The following is a 22367-nucleotide window of genomic DNA, read 5'->3' as shown; positions in this document are numbered from 1 at the left end:
CAGTGGAGAAAGAAGAACAAGGATGAAAGACCTTCCCATTTCATACACAAGAACAAACTAAAGCCAAACCAAATAAAATTTAAAAATCTAAGACTACATGAAAAAAAAAAAGTTTGTCTGGGTGTTCAGAATATGAGACTATGTACCTGGGGCAAGAGGAAGGAAGTGGTCTTGGCCACCAGGTGGCAAAAAAGTAAGTAAAACCTAGACTGGCATTTATAAATTCACAGCTTTGATGTTCTTTTCTGAGGATTATGAAGTCACTGTTTAAAACAGGCAAATTGTACTTGTTACATGGAAGAAAGTGATATATTTCAGTGGCCTTCAAGTATGCAAGGATTCTGGAAGTCTTTGGATATATGCTTTAATATTGTCAAATTTCTATTTCTTAAAATGTATCCAAAATGGACTGCCAAACTGCTCTCAAAGGTGGCATCAGTTTCCAGTAACAACTATACAACCACCTGATGGGGATTTGTCATTTGGATTAACTTTGATACTTGATATTCTCTGGGATGTTGATGAGTGGCACTGAATCTAGAAATCAATTTGGGAAGAACTGAAATCTCTGAGTGTTTGTATTCCTGTATTCTCTATTTAACCTTTTTAAAAATACCATGTTCTAATTCTTTGTTAATGTATAGAAATGTAATATGTTTTTGTGTACTGACAGTATACAACAACAAGCTAGGAATATTCCTTAATGCCCAGGTTGAAGGCATATTCCAAGGTCAGGAAGTCGCCACCAAAATTGTAATCTGGATTGTGTGCACTGCCAAAAGGGAAAAAGGAAATTGAAGTCAGGAGAATATAGAGCTGGGAATATTAACCATACAGAAGTGAAGTTTGGGACAAAATGAGCATTTACAGAATCAAAGTATAGGTAGGTTAGTTAATAAGACTTAAGAAGCATAAAATGACTATGTAACAGAAATTCTAACTCAAGAACCACCAGATATTTTAGAAGAGAGTTTTCAGGTCACTCTGTTATTAAATGTTTTGGATCCTTTTTTCTAAAAATTTTGCATATAGTTTCAGGGTTCATAGAACCACACATATCCTTAATAGTGCTGTTGGTATCTAATGTAATTTTCAGATTTGACACCCAAGCTGATAGCACAGTAACTGCTTTTGCATGGAATTGATTAAATAGTACCTAGCTCTGAACCATCCTGCTAAGTGTTTGTCCAATGTCAATTCTTGAGAGAAATACATTATTACGTTATCCTGATACACTGCCATTTTGGGGTAGAAGATGTTAATAAGAAACAATTCTAAGCATTAGAACACTGACAAGATGGCATTACAGAAGCCGAGATCTTGGCACATTCTTCCCATTGAAAATGGAAGTAGTCCAAACTTGCATATATATATTAAACATCAATTCTCAAAATAACAGGCTCTTCCACTAGACCAGCTCTGAGATTTAACCTCTTAAAAAAATGTTTATTTGGTGAAGGAGTGAAATTTAGGTTATTTAAATTAAGTCAGTTTTATCCTACCATTATTTAATAAAGCAGTACATAGAAGTGAAACATATAAATCTGTTTAAGCAGGCAACAAAAAAACACAAAACCACACGGCTTCAGGGTGGATCAGGGTACAATTTCAAGTGTTCTATAGATATGATTTTGAAAGAGGTATTTTCATTAAGCATTGGGACAAAAGAACCACAGAACTGCATAAGCAGCATACAAGTATATTCCTCATAACAATCCCTTCTCCATATTTTTAGTAGGGATATGGGGGGAATGCTGGCACTTATGAGGCCTTAATATAAGTACAACATTCCTTAACAAGTATCATTGCCTCTCTTATATAGATTGTGTAACAAGCCAATCAATTCTTACTAATATGGCCTTCAGTTTGTCTATCAACACAACATAAACTGCCATCTCCACCACTTCCTTTTTCTCCTGGTTGCCAGCTGCTTTTCCTTAGCTATACTCACCTGTTAAGTAAAGGTCTGAAGAAATACTACCACTCCTAGAAAGTGTGTTATAAATCCTCATGACTGTAACTTGTGCTTAATACCTTTCCTGGCCTCAACAAATCAACATTTTGCCATCATTTCTTCAAACATGGAAGTTTTGTGCAAATTTTCTCCAGGAGTGCCTGATAAGAACTAGAATAACTATTTCAAAGAAGAAAGGTTTAAATGCCCAATTAAAGAAAATAAGAACAACATATTTAACAGACTAAAAGTCAGTTTTAATTCTTTAAGACCTCGGGCAAGTAATTTAACTCTTATATTTCTTCATTTGAAAAAATAAGGTAATTGGCGTAACATTCATTCAAGTCTCTCTTAATTCTTAAATTCATGTGTTCTTTTGTAAATTGGCTGTCAGTATTTTAAATGTATTATAATGAATGAATATGTATTATTAATAAATTAATGCTCTACAGGCTCTTTTCATCTTATAAAAAATTAAATGCTATGTAATACAGGGTAGACTTTAAGTTTCAGAAATCAGACAAAAGTAGATAACACTTAGGAAAGACCTTATGAAGGAGTTAGAACTAAAAAGTCAGTAAATACGACTTCCAAAAGCAGAGGGAAAACCCTCCAGGCTAGGAGAATAATACATGTAAAAGTATGACAGTTGAGAAAGAACTAAGGCAAAGGTATATGGTAGAAAGGAAGAAAAAAAAACAGGGAAAGGGGAGGATTAGATAAATGAGAAATTTAAAAATAAATCTGTTTAACAATGTATAGAAAACCATTGTAGTTCTTTTACACATGGAATAAAGAATGATGCAGTCATTTAGGCAACTGCATATAAGCCTGCACTGACTTGGAATTACATTAGAATCTGATAGTACTGATGATTTTAGAGCACAGTAACTTGGTAACTTGTGTACTACTGAAGAACTTTATTTATTTAAATCTTAAGCTTTCAAAAACAAACCTCAAACAGGCATACTCTTCAACCTGCTACATGGAGGTACATCAAACACACATTATTTAGAAAGCAGAAGATTTAACAAATGGCTATATGGTGCACAATGTATAAACCACATCCTTTAATTAAATATCAACACATGACTACATTTAAAGGTAATTGTTTCTCCAAATTAGTAACACATAAAACTTTCTCCCACACAAAATAAACTAAAGGTAATCTTGATTTACTGGATATTTTAGTTAATAAAAATTGTCTTAAATTTTCCTTTTAATGAGGCAAGTAGCAAACAAAGTAAATACTGCAGCCATTTTTTTGTTTGTTTGTTTTCTTTTAGAGACAATTTCTAGAATAGGTCTGAAAAGTATTTTAGTAAAAGCTGATACAGAACAATGATGTTTCTGATGCTGTATGCCCAGTGATGCAACTGGAGAAAAGTGGGATGGTGGGAAGGGGAACAGAAGATTGCAAAAACAGTTGAGGCAAATCCTTGATACTTGATTTGAGAAGAATCTGAGAGCTAGTTTTAGATACATGTCTTGTGTATCTCTGGTGTAAATACTTGTTTGGGAGGAGGAAGAAAACAAGCATTAAAGATGGGTAGTCCACTCATCCTTTCAACTGTCATCAACTGGGTTACTAAATATCATCTTAGGCATGAAATATTAAATTCATCTAATGATTTTTGGTATTGCATACAATTTTTACCTTTTGAAGAAGTCTTGTTTCACATTATATGTACCTCATTTTTATAAAGTAAAGGAATGGTAGAAACAGCACCAGCTGAGGAGTTAGGGAACTCAGGTTCTAGTTACAACTCTATTTAAATGAGCTCTTATGCCCCCAACTACCTCAATTTTAATGTGAGAAGATTCAATTATAACATCTAGAGCTTTTCCAGCAAGAATATTTTATTATGCTAAATCCTAATTCTCCTCTGTAATCTGCCTGGATTTGGGGGGCATTGTATCCTATGTTCACAATGTTGCTCTTTATACAACTGGATCTAATTCCCTTCCTCTCCTTGACCCTATAGAAATTTGATTGTTTATTCTATTAAAAATACCAAGAATATAAAAATAGCCTCTGAAGTATAACATTTTAAAGAGAACAAAAATTGTGAAACCTGTGGGAACATTATTGAAATTAAGTTAAAACAGTATCAAACAGGTAGTTTTCAATGACCTCGACCTCAATATTGTAAAGTCTAAATAAATACTAAACGGAGAGTTCAATTTGGAAAAACAATTTCTTTCATCCTTTATTACAGGTGAGAACACATGCAATTCCTTTGATTTACTGAGGTTACCTTTTCCACTCTTTTATAGTAATTCCTGGCTTTTACAAATAAAGGAGTGACCAGGGTTATGTAGAATAACACAGCAGAAGGAACAACGTAGAATGTGTGAGTAAACGAACAAATGGAAAATATTTGAGAGTAAATGTGAATTTCTTCCATTCATATGTTCTCCTAACTTACAATTTCTTTTCTACATAGCCTACAAAGTAATCTGCTCAAGAACTCCTTGATAGCTTCCCGCTGTACCTGTAATAAAATCTAACTTCTCCACAGGTCCTTAAAGGCCTTGTGTGACCTGGCCTTTGCTTACGCCTCCAAACTTATCTTGATACTTTCACCTCTATGATTGCAGACTCCCTCACTCACCCTCTTTCAGTTTCTTGAAAGCTGTTTCCAAGTCAGGATTTGCACACTTGCCTCATTTGCTCCCTCTGACCTCTCAATATTCCAGTCTCAAATGCCACTTTTCCCAGACGTCTTAAAAGCCTCAAATCTAAATTGTTATTCTTCCTCATAGCACCCAGTTCTTTTCATTTACAGTTGAATATTGTGATCCCTGCCATGTGTGCTTAATTGATTAATGCCTACTGTCTTTACTATGACGTTAGTGACCATGTGTTTTCTTCAGCAGTATACAGGCAGCACCTGATCAATAATAATTTACTAATGAAATGAAAGAGAGTAAAGAAAATAAGAACTTTCAGTTATACCTAAAGACCTGACAGAACATAAACTGAGATAGATAATGCTAAATATAATTAAAATAGGTTTTGTTTTGTTATTCTGAACCAGGATTCACAACACTAATGTGTGTAATTTATGGCTTGACTCTTCCTGGAAACCATAATAATTAACAAATTATGCTTCTATTTACATTGCACTCTATGCATTAAAAAAAACACCTTCTGATATACTTAAAATCCTTAAGAAAGGTAGTTAAATAAGCAGACCAGTAAGTTAAGGATAATTACCACATGTACATTTTACTAATGTGCTAATTGGGGATGTTTTATCTGGCTAATACCCATTAACTGCAATAGCAAATCCATTTTCCTGATTATAAAGCTATAATACTATATTTTTCTTTATTAAGTTATATCACGAGTATCTTCTGACAAGGCTAGAAAATCCTTTTTTAAAAGTTATTTGAATGGTGGCAAAAAGAAAAAAAGTTGAAATTCTTCCAAGTTGATTAATTTGGGAGCCATTTTAGCGAGCCTTGTACTCATGAGTTACTTTGAAGAGTTAATTTAAATTTTGTATTGGCAAAAACTGAACATTCTCTGCTACTGACAGTTTCTTTTGGGATGAAATGTGTGCTAGTGGGAAGAATTTATATTCTTAAAGCATTCACTTTTAAATGATTTGGGCACTTAAAATAACTAACTGAGTGATTCACTCCTGCAGCCCTCAGGTGGAGCATATTGTCCCTAAGTGATAAGTTATCAGTCAGTGCCCCACTGTAAGCCCCTGAACAGTGATTTTTCCCCCCTGTATTACTAGTACTACTTTCCAGTGCCATCACAGGCAGAAGCAGAACTTCAAACTTAAAGAAGATGGAACTAAGTCAGTTCTTCATTTTGATAGGAACTCTAAAAAAATAAGATACACATGTGTTGATTAAAGATGTACTGTTATAGTTGGTTAGGCAATATTTACACTTCTATAAGCAAATAAGTTTATGTATCCAGGATAATATTCCCAAAGTGGGACAAGGTAGGGTAGTAAGCAATGGTACAAAATATCTGTTAGAGCAATTTGATTTTCTATTTCTGAAAGTATTTAGATTTATAGCGGCTTTCAGCAATTTAAAAAATAAGCCATAATACACAAAACCCAGAAGTATCTAAGAAATTTACAAAAGGAAACAGTTTGTGAATCAATGCTTTGAATTTCTAGGAGTTGCTTTTGTTTATCATTTTATTAATTTCTTACAAGTTTGGTAATGAGAACACTTAGAAATCAATTTGCAGCAAAACAAAATATGAAAGAAGTTTCTAACATGGGGGAAATACAATATTTAGTTTTTTTGAACACAATAAAATATTCAGCTATAACAACTGAAGTTTGTTATACAATGGTAACAATGTACTATATTTTTGTATATATATAAGTTTCATTTCATGAATCTTTGTTGGCATGGGTGGTTTGAGGGCTGGTACTGGCCTATAATCAAGTTTTTACCATTCTTCAGCAAAATGAGAAAAGTTATGGACAAAAGTAGTGAGTTAATAAATTTAAAGGTTTGCCCTCTATTTGGAGATTATATCCTTTCAACAGTTTTCTAACATTAAAATATATCTTTTTTTGTGAAAAATGAAACTCTTGTAAGAAACTAAGAAATGGTAATAGGTACTAAGTTTTTATTTTTGAAGTGATTGTACTGGGCAAAACTTCAATTGGTAGCCTCTCATTATCCTTCCCCCTTTTTGGAAATTTCACTGTTCCCCTCAAAAATAAAAAATTTTAGAACTACTGGGCTTTGAAACTAGATATAAATGCAATCAAATCACAGCTCAGTTACCTTCTAAGTTGTGTCGGCTTTAGACAAATCACAGTACTTCTCTGAGCCTCAATCTTATTTGTAAACTGTGCAGAGTTACTGGGAACATGAAATGAGACATCTAAATTCCTGCCATACTAGATGCAGAAAAGATGTTCTTTTTACTTGGAAAATGCAGGCATGTATTTTATAATCCCTTTCTGGACCCTCGAAATCAGTCAAATCCTGACTGTGCGAAGTGTCACTCCCTCAGGACCGACTCCTCCACACATATTCTGGAGGGTTCCAATGCCTCTAGCATCTTCAGAGACCCTGCCTAACCAGTTATCCTCTCTGATGTTTCCTGTATCTTCAGCCTCTCCTGCTCTTCTGATCCATCTCTGCTGTTTATAAACATATTCAAGAGTCTCCTCTTTAAAAAAAAAAAAGTGTATATATCTAGATTCTACTACCTTCTCTGACTATCTTTCAAAATCAAACTTCTTTACTTCTCATTTTCCACTGTTCCCCATGAATGAATTGTGATCTAACATCTATCATGAAGTTGTTGATCCATTTAGGATTACCGGTAACCTCATAATTTCAAGTGCATTGGGTATTTCTTAGTCTTCCTTTTACACAATCACTTGTGGAATTAAACACCATCATCCTCTCCTTTCCTTCTTGAAACTAACTTCCAATCTAGGTTTTTCTGGTGATCTTTTCAAAGGTTATACTATTATTATTATTATTTACAAATTGCCCTTTATTGTCCTCTTATCTTTTGTTTAACTCGCCCAAACCTATGCTTTAGCTACAACTTTGGTCTTTTGCCTTCCTGTCTTTTGTTCTCAGCCATACCCCTGGCTTTAACTACCATTTATACACTGATGGTGTCTAAATCTAAAAAACTAAACCTAAATCTCTAGCACAGACCTCTCCCTTAAGCTATAGACCCTGAATATCTAAATCTGTATTTCCTTCCCTCCTCCTCCCTCCCTCTCTCTTCAGTTTTCTCATTCAATCAAGGCCTAACTCCTAGGTACCTCTCCATCCCCTCAGCCACATCTTAGCTCAACCACTTTTCAACTTATTAAAAAGTCACTCAGTAGTATCTATCTCATACCCCTCTAATGCACATTCTACACTGTTGCCAAGTGATTTCATTTTTTTGTTTAAAATCTTTCAATAGGTCTTATATCCCTCTTGGATTAATCTAAACTCTTTAACATGTCATACATGATTCCCCCACCCTCTTCCCTTCTTGGCATCTATCCTTATTTCTGAGTACTTCCTTTTCCATTCATTCTACTGAGCATTTAGATAATCTTAGGTGCAACATTATTTTGTGTGTGCATATGCATGTATTAGGTCATGAAAGCAAAACTTCTTATGGATTTTAACAAATGAAAAATTGAAAGCAACTACCCTAGGGAATTCTATCAGAATGTCTTCCAAGCATAATTTTTAAAGGTCTTCCTCACTCCCATTAACTTAACCGCCCTAAATCTTCATTAATAAAAGTGACAGTGAGGTCTGTTAAAAAGCTGTGAATGAAATGTAAGCTTGCCAAACCAAGTTACCGAATGGCATTATTTTCTCGTTAATAGCTGATGTGTGGAGAATAATTTTTACTTTTTAGGGGTGGAGATGGCAAAGCTAAAGAGTGAAAAATTATAAGTACACCAAGCAGGATACTAATCAGAAACAAAAAATCTAGGCTACAGTTTGCTGATGGAATGTGGGGGGGGTTAGTTTATTACAGGAATTATTTCAACTGCTTTTAATTTTCAAAACACATTTAAGAATAATGTAAATTCAGAAGCCAAACAAATTTGTTGCACTAGATAAACTGATAATGTCTTCTACTTTTGTTCCTGGAGGCGTTTTCTTTTATTTCAGGTTTGTTGGGATTGGAATGGAGACTTGCCTACACCAAGTTAATGAGGTTATTTCAACCTCTCTTTCTTCTTCATCCTGACCTACATCAAGCATATACTTATTCTCTTAATCCTATTCTTTCACTGTGGCTACATTCTAAAAATAAATCTTAGTTAAATATGCTAAGACAGACATAATGAAAAGAATTTCTTTAGCAGTATGTATTTTTAAGGGTAAAGACCCCTATCTCTATTGCCATAAAAATAAAGTACAGAGTGCTACATGAAACTACATGGCAGGGGGCTGGGGCAGGGAGGGAAGGAGGTAGGGGCTTTTACTTGTTATCTCCTTTAATCTTAATAATACTTTTCTCAGGTTATCATCCCTTTACATATGAAGAAATCAAGGCTTCAGGTTAAGTCAATCAACTTGTCCAAGTTCACACAACTTATTAAATGGGAGAGCCAGGAACATAGGTTTAACTTGACTATATTCTGTCCACTCTTCCAAGATTATCCACATGGTTAATGCCCTCACTGCACATTGTGCTCATTCTCCCCTTCTCAAAAGGGAGACCTATTTAATAGGTCAAAACTTCCTCGTTTGATTTCCTCCTTACCATTCTCTACCTTTTCTTTAGAAGTTATTTATCGCTTTCTAACATATTAGATATTTATTGTGCATATTGTGTATGGTCCTCTGCTAGGTGGTAAGCTCTAGAAGGTTAGGGATCTTTGTTTATTTTGTTTACAGATGCACCCCTCAAACCTAGAAGAGTAACTGATAGTAGACACCGGCCCATTCTTCCTTTCCCACTTTTCATCTTTAACTGTACAAGGACTTGTTTAACCATTTTCACCTTTAATTCCTGGGAAAACAAAACAGGACCTACATCTGAGCCAAATTAACATTAAAATACTTGAATTTAGTCTGAAATTCTGTTAAAAAATTAGGATAATAAGTATCATTTTTAAAATTCTAGGCAGAATAAAAAGTGATGACAAGACACATAAAACAAACTGTAAAATGTGGAGATGCAAATGATGAAAGATTAGTACCTTAGAGTACCTGCTCACTTTCTGTGATGTTTTAGAGGCCGAATGTGAGACACAGATGAAAAAAGGAATCAGAGTACTCTAAAAGCAGTGGTTCCCAAACCTTTTATTAAAAAAGTCAAATTGGGGACTTCCCTGGCGGGCCAGTGATTAAGACTTTGCCTTTCAATGCAGAGCGTGTGTGTTCGATCCAAATTAAAAAAAAAAAATTGGAATGACAAAAGAGTTAACAAGTTTTAATTTTGCCACAAAGGGGTGTTACAAACTAAATATAATATACTATCACTATAATTTCATAAGCACACATTAACATAAAAATAATTTCAGTATAAAGGGTAGTCATTTTTACTGAGTAAATTTAGATTCACAAACACCTCATTTATAAAAATAGCTCCATGTGTATTTAAGATTTACATGTGAAAAAGTAAAACTTTTAAAACAAACTATAACAGAATCTTTATAATCTCAAGATAGAGAAGATTTCCTTTAAAGAGAAAAAGCATAATCATAGAAGAATTTGACATTAAAATTAAGAACATCTAGTTACCAAAAGATACCATACTTAAAGTGAAAAGGCATGCAAATGACTAGAAAATATCTGTAAAGCCTACCAAGCATTGCTATCCAGAATACATAAAAAGCATTTACAAATCAATAAAATAAACCCGTAGAAAAACAGAATAGGCAATTCATAGAAGGAACATGAATAGCCAAAAAATAAATGAAAGTGTTCTCAACAGTGTGATGAAACCTACAATGAAGTAACATTTCATACTCCTCATAATGTCAAAACTTAACAAGTCTAAAGTATCTGGAAGGTGAGAAAACAGACCCTTTAATCCATTACTGATACAAACACTCTGGAGAGAAAACTGGTAGTTATCAAATCAAGTTGAAGAAGCAGCTCCTACCCTGTGTTCTAGCAATCTACTACTAGATTTGTATCCCAGTGCAATCTTTCTCAATAATGGCTTTTTAGTTGTTGTAACGAATGGGGTACTACTGTATAGATACCAGGGACACAAGGCACACTTGGTGTGTAAAGATAATGCTGTGACACGTCCCATGACTTTTGAACATTCTGCTGGACAATCATTTAAGGGAACAGAAGGAAAAAATAAGGTCAAATATTAATAAATAGGATTTAACACAAAGTATATTTGTATTGTTTTAATATAGGTGAAGATTTTAAAGAATGCAACCCTTGCGTAAAGAGAGAAGACTGCACTTTTATTTTTGTTCCAACGTTACTGAAATTAGTTATTTCAGAAACTCCCTTATCAGTATCAGTGCCTCTGTTGGTATTTGAATGGCCAATTCAACACACCTGTTTAATCTGCTTTAGCAGCTGTCCTATTCATGGTGATCCTATCCGTGCAAAGTATCTACTACTACTATTTCTTCTAGCAGTGCTTCTTAGACTTTAAGGTGCACTCAACTCACCTGGGAATCTTGTTAATATTCAGCACCTGAATCACTAGGGTAGGGCCTGAGGTTCTGATTTCTAACAAGCTCCCAGAATTCTAATGTTACTGGTCTACTATCACACTTGGTAGCAAGATTACAGTGTGGTTGAGCCTGAGCATTGACACAGTGCAATATATTACTTTGTTATAAATTACTTCTTTATTTTAGTCAGGGCATTACTTTATTTAAAATATGAATGTAAGTTTATTATTATGAATTTCATTTTAACAGTAATGAGGAAGTTGTAAAATATTACTTTAAAAATGGGATATAGGTTCAAGAACCACTACCCTAGAGGAAGCCTTGCACATGCACCTAAGTAAACATACACCGGAATATTCCCTACGCACTGTTTAATAAGCAAACAATTGGAAACAACTAAAATGACCAACAGAAACCTGATACAGTCACATAATGAAACACACACCATATGACAGTAAAAATAAACTAGAGCTACCTGAATAAACATAGATAAATCTTGGCATGATCAGTGAAGAAAGCAAGCTACAGATACAAAATTCATATTTAAATAGTCTTAAAACCAATCAAAGAAAAACCATATAGGGTTCATGGATATAAAGGAATGTAGTAAAGTATAAACGGAAGGATGCATGTTAGCAGTTGGGAGTGGGGAAAAGAGGGAATAGGATTTAAGAGGGGTACCAAGTACAGAGGAAGCTTTGTTTTGTAGTTTTAACTTTCCAACTGGGTAATGAGTGCATGAATATTCATTATATTGTATATTATCAATACTTACATTGCTATATTATTTCTCATTTCACCTCAGTTGGCGAAAACTGTTGGGCCTAGACAGATGTTTGGAAAACACTGCTCCAAAGCAAAGATTCAGGACTAGAAGTCAGAAGACCCAGATTCAAGTCTCAGTTCTGGTTCTTACAAATTGTGTAGCTTTAGGCAATTCAAATAACAAACTTCTCTAGGCTTTATTTCATCTGTAATAAAGTCATAAAGCATCATTTTTCCTCTCCAACTCACAAGGCTGGGTTTGAGAGCCATATTGCTATGTGAGAAATCTTTAACAGGATAGGAAAGGTAGGAGTAGGTAGGAGTAATTTTTGAGAATTAAGAGCAAAACCTTGGATATATTAGAAATAAAATCTATCAGTAAACAAACCAAGCAAGTCAATCTGTCACTCTATTTTCTTGTCATCACTGATTCTAAAGATATGACACCAAATTATATTTTCTTAACAATGGAGAAATTTTGAGTTTATCACTTCCTAAGTGATGGCATATGGATAGACAGTCTCCCTATTATAACTATGTTTCTTTATCGTAATTCTTCACCAAGGAACTGAAATTCATGATACCAAAACAAAATTGCATTAAAAAGTACTCTTATTAACTAAAACAATCAATGTCACATAACCAGAGGAACTGTTGGTTCTCACTGCCCTTTCTACATAGTGAGCAAATGCACATTTTATTAGTCCTATATTACAGATGGAGAAACTGACTCAGATGTGGGATAGCTTGCCTGGAGCTGTAGACCAATTCAGCGACAAAACTTGGAACAGACACTAACTGCCTAGTTCTTCTGTGTTCATTAAACTACCAAAAACATTACTTTGCCATAATGCTTTATGGCAATTCTGTATGTCACAGGAAATAGAAAATTCTTTGTCAGATGTCATGCACGTTTCAAAATGGGCAAAGATACTCAAGGAAACAAGCCACTTATCAACTACAGTACTGCACAGCAAGTGACAAGATTAAAACTGCCTAGGCGTGCTAAAACTCTAATCCTATCCTTGACAATTAACCTTATTAATTCTACAGCAAGAGAAAAGAGAGGTCAAAATATAGGTGAGGGTTTCCTCCTGGATCTCAAGTAATATAGCAATTATTGCACAACAGGGACCTTATTTCTTTTATAAGGTGAAACATGTCTATCTCCACTGCTCTTCTTTAAGTAAGCCTCCACCCCTACTCCCAACCAAAGAGTTGGGCACCCAAATTAGAACACTGGCAATTATGATAATTATCAAAATATTGGCTCTGATTAGATATTAGATAAATCACCCAAATGAGTTTATGCTATAAACGTATGAGACAAACTCTTCATAGAGAAAAGTTCATTTTATTTTAAGTCTTTTTGTTAATGTAAACAGATGAATGATCTTACACCATGTACCTGACTTTTTACTCAGACTCATTACCTAATGACTAGTAGTTTTAAATGACGCGAGATTTCCAAACTTTTTATTTATTGAAGCCTTAAAAAGAATTCAATGAATTATCTTACGGATCAAGTACTGCATATTACAGAAAAGTTTTAAACATGAATACCTTTTTGTAAGCTAACAGCCAAAATTTAAAGGTCACCCTCCCTGTATTCCGTTACTCATCCTTCTGCTTAACAAATCCACTTCACGCTGACTTAAATCTATGAGTCATTTAAAAAAGTTATATCCTGGCGTTGGCAGAAATCTCCACGGATCAAAGCTCTGAACATTTCTTTCTTTTTTTTTTTTTGAATAAGAAGCCAGGGTTAAACTCTCTTCTTTACAAAAGCCCTTCACAACAGTACAATCTAACTTTTCGTTTCAGGGTTAAAAAAAATTCCAAAGAAAACTTCTAATTTTTCAATTCAAAAACAATTCCTGATGAGCCTACCCTAGAGTTCGAAAACAAGTAGAGTTCAACCATCGAGAGAAAACCACCCTACGGCGGCGGACCAGAATACACAAATCACCAAGCGCGGTGCACAAACGAGCTAAAGTCTAGGCTGGCACACACGAGGACATCCAGGAGACAGCCTTCAGGCGTCGCGACTCTCACAATGAGCCAGGGAGCGAAAAGTGAACCTGGACCCATCTTTCCGTCCACAGGGAGAATAGCAAAGGAATGAAATGAGGCCCTTCTTTGCAAGAAGGACCCAAGACCTTTGCCAGTCCGTCTGTCCGTCCCTCTCCCGCCCCCAGACTCCCGCAGCCTCACCGACTACGAAGACTTTCCTACCTCTCCCCTTCACCGAACCAACAGAGAATCTTCTCAAAAACCCAGACGCGATCGGGAGTGGCTTCTCCGCCTTTGCCGGCGCCGAGAGGCATCCCAGTCGCCAACAACAAAGACGCCTCCAGCTCCCCTCCCCCCGCCCGGCCCGGGCTCGTCCCTCCCGCGCTGCTGCTCCGGGCCTAGCGCCCCCTCCCCGAGCCCAGCCGCAGCGCCCCGGCCCCCCGTGGCCCCACGCACCTGCACCTGAGGGCCGCAGGCAAGGCGTCAGGCAGAAAAGGCCAGGAGAGAACCTCTGCCGCCGCGCTGTCCTCTACGAGGCGCGATCCGCGCTGCTGCCGCCGCCGCCCGACTCTCCCGGCCTGCGGGCGGGCCCGGCCAAAGAGGGGGGACGAGGGCGGCAGCCCCCGGCGCCGGGACGAGCAAGAACGGCGGCGCCCGAGGGGGCCGGCTCGCGCTCCCGAGTCTCGCCTCGCGACGGCCCTGCTCCTCCACACGGGTTCGCGTTCTGCTGACTAACGGCCTCGGCGCGAGGCGCTGGAGCGGCCGCCTCCGCCGCCGCCGTCGGCTGCTGTTGGGCCTCACGTCCCGCGCGGCCGTGGTCGCTGCTGCCGCAGCCGCCGCCACCTCCCTTTCTGGCACTGCAGACACCACCCAGACCCAGTCAGGTCTTTCTTCTTTTTAATCCTCCTTTCTTTGCTCCCCTTCGGCCTGCCGGCAGCGGGGTTCGCTCTCGTGGCGGGAAGGAGGCTGGAAGGGAACCCAGGGGCTAGCAGAGTGCTCACTAAGCTAGGACTTGGTCACTGACTGAACGAAAGCGCCAAGGCTGACCCGGACTCCAGCCTGCGAGCGGGCCGGGGGTTGGACGGAGTCCAGTTTAGCCCGACTTCCACCAATCACAAGCCGCCCAGAGGAGTAGGGCGCCCGGAGAGGCCGAGCTGAGTCGGCAGGAGGCGGGGATTGCGGAAAAGAAGAGCCAATAGGAGCAAAGTTTTCCCTCCCCTTCACTTGGGCGGACTGCCACATTCGGACCAATGGGGGAATTCTCGCTTCGAAGAAAGTGGGATTTTTCGCCGGGTTTGAGAAAGAGGCTTCGCGGATGGGGAGGGGTAGAGATTGGGCTGAGTAAAAGACCCTTGCTGGAGCTGCAGGGCCGAAAGGTGTCCTTTGACCTCCGCGAGGAGTCACGTGGGATGCCGGAGGCGGAGGCAGAAATGCTGGTTAAGTTCCTTCCGGGTCGGAGGCAGAAGCGTGAACTCCGTGGAGATAGTTCCTGGTACCCTAGGCTTGGGTGCATCTTCCTTGTCCCAGCTCGAGGTGGTTGTGGTTTCGGCGATGAGCTCCCAGAAGGGGAACGTGGCTCGTTCCAGGCCTCAGAGGCACCAGAATACGTTTAGCTTCAAAAATGACAAGTTTGATAAGAGTGTTCAGACCAAGGTAGGAGCCTGCCTATTACACTAAATCTGACTCCAGGGAGGAATGGTTCAGTGGAAGTGAGAGGAGTTGGCTCTCAGGAAGTGAGAGGAGTTGGCCAGGGCAAATGTGGACCGCAGCCCAGAGTTAGTTTTGGCTGCAGTGTAGCCTTTTCTTTGACCTGGATGTGTTGTCTCCTTGTAAATATATTTGGCGGTGAACATTTGACTAATTGTACTGAATGAACGGGACCCTCATCAAACCTAAAATGCAAAGGGAAAATTGAGTCGTTGAACGCTCCCATTTGGATTACATATTTGCAGTAGGAAAACGAGCATTATGACGCTAGTGTCTTTTTCAAATGTTGCACCAGGTTTATGCAGTCACTGTTTCTTTTTGGAAAATCCCAGGCCCATAGGTTTGTAGGGAGAATGTGAAAGCTCTTAAGCCCTCTTAGCCCCAGTGTCCACACCAACATAATGGGAATTTCTCTCTCGTTTGTAAGATTGTTTTGAGAATCAAATTATTTGATGAATGCAAAACTGCTTGTGTTGCTGTTTATATTTATTTAGCAGATTTATTTAAGCTGGAAGGAAATTCAGACTGTATAGATAGCCAGAGGTCTTGGGTTGTATACAGCTACTAATTTGCTGTTAAGTATTTCTCTCTCCTCACTTAGCTGTATGGAGGGGAGATAATTGAAGACAAGAGCAGCTTGGGGGCAGCCGCCATCATATCAGATAAACCTGACGTTAACGTAAACTGGAGCTCAAATTTTCTAGGTGTGTGGCTTAAGCAAGTTATTAAATATTTAATTTCTCTGAGTCTTACTTTGGTCTCAAATGAGAAACCCGCCTGTATTGTTGAGAGGTTAAATGATATATATAAATGATCTGGATCATTAGTGTCCAACAAGTGATAAATTTCCCAACATTGGCTACGCAAGAAAAGTAACTTTTTTTTTTTTTTTTGGCTGCGTTGGGTCTTTGTTGCTGAGTGCGGGCTTTCTCTAGTTGCAGCGAGCCGGGCTACGCTTCGTTGCGGTGCGTGGGCTTCTCATTGCGGAGCACGGGCTGTAGGCGCGTGGGCTCAGTAGTTGTGGCTTGCGGGCTCTAGAGCGCAGGCTCAGTAGTTGTGGCGCATGGGCTTAGTTGCTCCGCGGCATGTGGGATCTTCCAGGTCTGACGATCGAACCCGTGTCCTCTGCATTGGCAGGCGGATTCTTAACCACTGCATCACCAGGGAAGTCCCAAAGTGACAGTTCATTGTAACCAGTGACTTCCTTTTTCTTTCCTTTCTGTCTTCACTATACAGATATATAATGAACATCTTTCATGTACAGGGTCCCATGTGCATGTGTATACAGTGTTCAAAAGAGTTGACTCTGCCTTCAAGGAACTTATGGTTTTCTGGGTCATGGGACAATAAGCACAGAGATATATAATTATAAATTATGATGAAGGGAATCACAGTTGAGTAAAGAAGAATAAGGAGGGATATTTTCAATTGGGCGCTCAGAGGACCTCTCCTTTCCCTTAATTAGGTTCAGATTCAGAAGGAAAACCTGGAGCAACGTTTGGGAAGACTTTCCCAAGTTTGTGCCTGTCATCAATAGGTAAACCAGAGTAAAAAAGCTGTGCTATTCCAAATAGATGTCTATCTTGCCCTGTATTCTTACTCTAAGTCTTTTCACAAGCATTTACTGCTGATTGTTTTTCATCAGGTGATAAAAAGCAGTTTTAATAAGTATTTAGGTACAGTGTTGCTTACTGTTCTTGTTGTCCTTTTAAGTACAGGACTTCTTGAACTTGTACTTCTTGTTCTAGTACTTCGTCCTAGACTTCCTGTACTTTTCATCGTGTATTTTCTGGTGTTATCTAACAACCATGTCATTATGGTCTGAAATGTTTTCATGAGTCTCAAGTTCAGTTCCTGAGTTTCATTTTGTTTATCACTGTTATCATTAATTCCTTTGTCTCTTTTAAATAGTGAGGAAGTCTCATTCGTCCATTGGTAGAACCACCAGGTGCTTTGTTATTGGAGGTTCTAACAAAAACAGCAAGAAATATTTTACTGAGGAAGATCATTAGGTTGATTGTTCATCTGTCTGATGGAGGACTAATAATTGGCTGCATTCATGGCAAATTCTTGAACCATCTATGTGTAGCTGTCTAAAGCCAAGATTTTGTCAGAAGCATCTGACCCTGTCTTCATTCCTGTGCTTTATACCAGAAAGATGTTTTATTCAGCAACATCTAATAAAGGAGTGGTAAGATGTGCATGATTCTCTGTAACTCTCCTTGAAGGATTGTAGTAACAATTGACTACTTGTACCTCATTATTTTGACATAGTCTTACATGATGGTTCTCCGTCTCCTCGTCTGCCAAGCAGTTTGTCAGCACTGAAAGTAGAAGTTGGATAATGACAGCTGTTTTATTGGAAAGTTTATCTAAGTAAAGCACCCACTCCCAAAAAGACACAGGTGATAACTGTCTTCATATACTTGAATATATTCCAGAAGAGGAGAGAAGCTTCGCATTCCAAATGGCCAAACTTGAACCAACGGGTCAAAGTAAAAGAGATAGGTTTCAGCTCAATATAAGGGAATTGTCTTAATAGTGAGGAGCATGCACTAGAATTTTGTAACCTCCCTGTCACTGGGGTTATTAAAAGAAGCCTCTATGGCCATTGGCCTGCAGTGCCCTCTCATGACTTGCAGAGGTGAGGTGGAGAGGGGAGTAGGTTTAAATCTCTTCTAGTCATTTGGTACTAAAATATTGATTGTATCAAGCTTGTGTCCCCTATTGGAAAGGCAATAATGTGTAGTGGAAGGAACACTGGACCAAGAAAAAGCCACATTTTAGCCCCAGTTCTGTTGGGTTTTTTTGCTTTGTGGAAGCATAAAGCATATGATAATTTATGTGGACTTGCAGTTGCTCAAAGCTTAAAAAATTAATTAGAAAAGAAATACATGTTTGTTGAAGAATATTGAAACAACAGAGAAATGTATAAAGTGTAAAAGTGAAAGTACCTTTTTCCAGGCCTGTTCCTCTTCAGATGTAGTCACTGTTAAGAGTTAGATGTGTATGTTTTTAGACATCTATGCACAATATAGTACATATGAAATAAAATGCATTTTCCCTTTCTCATTTAGAAAATTGAGTATGTCAGAACATAGAGATTAAGCTCATTCTTTTTAATGGGTGTATAATATTCTATAATATATATGTAGAGTAGCTTATTTAATTACTTTCCTATTAATAAACATTTGAGTTGTTTTCAATTTTTCACTATGACAAATAAAGTTGCAGTGAATTCTTGTATTCACATATTTGTTCCATATCAGTTATTTGGTACCAGACATTGTGGTAGATACTAGGGGTATAAGGTTGAGCATAATATACAGCCATGCCTTTAATTGAAGCTTATAGTTTGGTGGGCAAGGTGACAGGCATTAATCAAATAATCTTTTTGAGTATGTTAATACAAATGGCAGTAAGAGCTAGGAAGGAAAAGTCTAAGGGAACCTTGAGAGTATCTAGCAGGAAGTCTTGAGTAAGTTTGGAGGGTTTAAGAAGGCTTCCCTGAGGTGTGAAGGATGGATAGCATTTAACTAAATGAAATGGGAAGAGCATATATTATCTTCTTAAGGATGCTGTTTGTTTCATATGTGTAGTCAGCATTGTTTTTACTAGCATGTCTGAAAGTGTTAGAGCCACAGGATCACATGATTTTGTTAGGGCAGAAGTCAATTTCGTGGTCAATACTAGATCTCACTTTTAGGGGGTCATAGTGTATATTAGCATAAAACACTTAGATGTTTTGCAGTTTAAAAAAAAATTATTTAGCCAAAACTTCCCTGGCTGTAGACTTTGGTTTACATAATACCAGTTAAATGTGAATTAATTTTGGGGGGAACACACTCATTTTGGGCAACTCTTGTTACTACCTTGAAATGGAGAAGGAAAAGGAAAATCTGAGGTTATACTCTCTAAATAGTTTTGGAAATAAAGTTTTGTTAATAATAGCTAATGCTATGTACTTAAGTATGTTAGCATCTGTGAATACTTGATATGTATTATCTAATTTGATCTTCAAAAATAACCCTAAGACAAGTGCTACCGTTATCCCATTTTGCATCTTGGGAAATTAGGACTCAGAGGTGAATGATGTGCCCAAAGTTATATTAATAGCATGTGGCTGGCTATGCATTGATTAGGTGTAGCCTGTGCTGGGAGACCTTAAAGAACGGGTAAATTAAAAGTTCCTTTTTGTGTCTGTGTGTTGGTTGTTGTTTTTGAATACTGTGTTTTTGTCTATAATAGAAGCAATGTGATACCAGATTAGGGTTGGAACAGAGATGAGCTTTATTGACACTACCCCTAAACACTACCTGTTTGAAATGTTCGGGGGAAAGAGTCTATTCTCATAAAGTGTGGCCCCCTGGAGTGTCACATATCACAGATACGGGCTGGTTGGAGCAGGTCCCATCTAATCAGCCAGGGCTCTGGAGCAGGGGTGGGGCTCCTCACTCATTTTGTGTGAAAGCCGATGCTAATTCCTTCAAGACCCTCAGCTCCTAGTTTAGGCAGAAAGCTGTCTTAAGTTTAAGGTGATATGATTACATTTATACAGCAGAACAGGATTCTGTGTTTACAAGTACCTTTATTCACAATAGCCAAAAAAACAAAACAAAACAAAAAACAAACAAAACCCCCCACAAATATCCTTCAACAGAGAATAGATAAACAGATTGTGTCAATCATATAATGAAATACTCTGCTATTTAAAAAAAAAGCTACTGATACATGCAAGCATGTAGGTAAATCTCAAAAATATCGTGTGGAAGGAAAGAAGTCAGGTGTTTCTCACATCTATAGAAATCTGAACAGTAGTTGCCTTGGGTGGTGGGGGAATTGACTGGAAGGGGTTCAGGACAACTTTCTGGAGTGACGGAAACATGAAGGTCACAAGCATTTATTGAAACTCATTGAATTGAGCATTTAAGGTCTGTGCATGACACTGATATAAATTTTACCTCAATTATAAACAGATATGACCGCAGAATGACTGATTAACTACTCAGATGTCATGAAGTTCTGTTTTTGTTGTTTGCTTTTTGTTTGGGGAAGTTGTAGGAATACTACCTATTATCAGTATGTTTTAAAAAGAAAACTATTTTTTTAACTTCTCCAGAAAGAAAACAAATGACAGGTTGACATTCTGTCATATTGAATATGTTAGCTAACCATAAGTCAAATTAATTCTAATAGTTGTCTTCTAATATTTTCCCATTTTTTAAGCTTTTATCTACAAACTCCAGTCATGACCCTTAAGTTAAATATTGTCTCTCTGTAAGAGAAATACAGATGGTCGTTACAAAGTGGATCTTGGGAACTCCTTGGTGGTCCAGCGGTTAGGACTCTGTGCTTTCACCACTGAGGGCGTGGGTTCGATCCCTGGTTAGGGAACTAAGATACCACAAGCCATGTGGTGTGGCAAAAAATAAAAAACAAAGAAAAAACAAAGTGGATCTTGTTCATAAGATTATTGAGCCCGGGGCTTCCCTGGTGGCGCAGTGGTTGAGAGTCTACCTGCCGATGCAGGGGACACGGGTTCGTGCCCCGGTCCGGGAAGATCCCACGTGCCGCGGAGCGGCTGGGCCCGTGAGCCATGGCCGCTGAGCCCGCGCGTCCGGAGCCTGTGCTCCGCAACGGGAGAGGCCACAACAGTGAGAGGCCCACGTACAACAACAACAACAACAACAAAAAGATTACTGAGCTTGGATCTTACTTTTCCTAGATTGACTCCAGGATAGAGTCATAATAATTTAGTTGGCCATGATGCCTGACACTGTAAGATGAATGAATAAAACATTGCTATGGAAAAGATACTATTGGTAAGGCTCATTTTGTTCAGGTAGCTTGGAATCAAGTCATATGGGATCTTTGTCCTATCTCCTCGAGCCCAAAGATGTTGTAATTTAGGAAATGGTCTCAGATTGGTTTGTGTTATCTCTGATGTGAGTAATTTTGGTATGAGTTATGAAGTGCCAGTCATGGGAATAAGTGTTATTTCTTAATCAATGCATTTCAACAATTAAGGTTTAAATGAGTGAGTAGCCATTAAACAAATCTGCAGCTGGGCAGAAATAGATTCCACTGTAGTTTCAAGGTAACCATCTTTGGCATTCTGGAGATCACCTGGGACCCCCTTTGATCTTTCTTCCAGATTGGGAAGTGCTCTTTGATATATTTCACCAAGGCTGTCTATTACATGGATTGAAATTAAATGTATCCTCCCCCCAATTGACTTCTTATTAAATTCAACATACTTTTTCAATTGACAAGGTGATTTAATCTATGGTGTGCGGGGCATTATGATACATAAGAGTATTGTACTAAATAAAAGTCATAGTGCTAGTGAATATTCACTACTTTGAATGTTTTGAAGTATAGTATTCCCTGTCTTTTACACAAAATAATCTCATCCATGTTTTGGGATATTTCATTATACCTACATTCCCAAGGTGCTTCCACTTGAAGCCAATAAATTGATTTTGCATGTTTCTTATTTTTGATGCCTGCTACAGTTGGTTTTTTCTACATCAACCGTATGTTGTAGACATTTCATTTTATGTACAATGAATGACAACTGAAATTAATTTGTCTTGATTTGGTCTATGTGTTAAGGAATACTACCATACTCACTGTTGGATTATAAAATTTTATAATTACATTGTCAACACTTGTTTCTACATAAAGTTAAATACTACCCTGTTAGAAATAAAGTATTCTCAGAATTCTTCATCTAGGTAAATTAGTTCACCTGAGAGAGAGAAAGTCGTAATGTATATTAACTCTTCCCCAAATGGGTTATTTTCCGTTTG

The 22367-nt window shown here is 37.8% G+C and overlaps 2 protein-coding genes across 2 annotated transcripts in view; one reads left to right on the top strand and one right to left on the bottom strand.

Moving 5' to 3' along the window:
• ABHD17B (abhydrolase domain containing 17B, depalmitoylase) overlaps positions 1 to 14360 on the bottom strand; it is a 37315-nt gene extending 22955 nt beyond the window's left edge. Inside the window, exon 1 of the mRNA XM_082656347.1 lies at positions 14305 to 14360. The gene's annotated coding sequence lies outside the window, so the exon portion shown is untranslated. The remainder of the gene's footprint in view (positions 1 to 14304) is intronic.
• An 869-nt stretch (positions 14361 to 15229) lies between these two features.
• The window catches only part of LOC309823861 (uncharacterized protein C9orf85 homolog), a 61515-nt gene continuing 54377 nt past the window's right edge, over positions 15230 to 22367 (top strand). Inside the window, exon 1 of the mRNA XM_082656478.1 lies at positions 15230 to 15501. Within this exon, the coding sequence (XP_082512604.1) occupies positions 15400 to 15501 (102 nt within the window). The 5' untranslated portion in view covers positions 15230 to 15399. The remainder of the gene's footprint in view (positions 15502 to 22367) is intronic.

This window comes from Grampus griseus (assembly GCF_964374135.1).
Source record: "Grampus griseus genome assembly, chromosome: 6".
Classification (NCBI taxonomy): Eukaryota; Metazoa; Chordata; class Mammalia; order Artiodactyla; family Delphinidae; genus Grampus; species Grampus griseus.
This window is presented reverse-complemented; position numbering and strand designations above follow the sequence as displayed.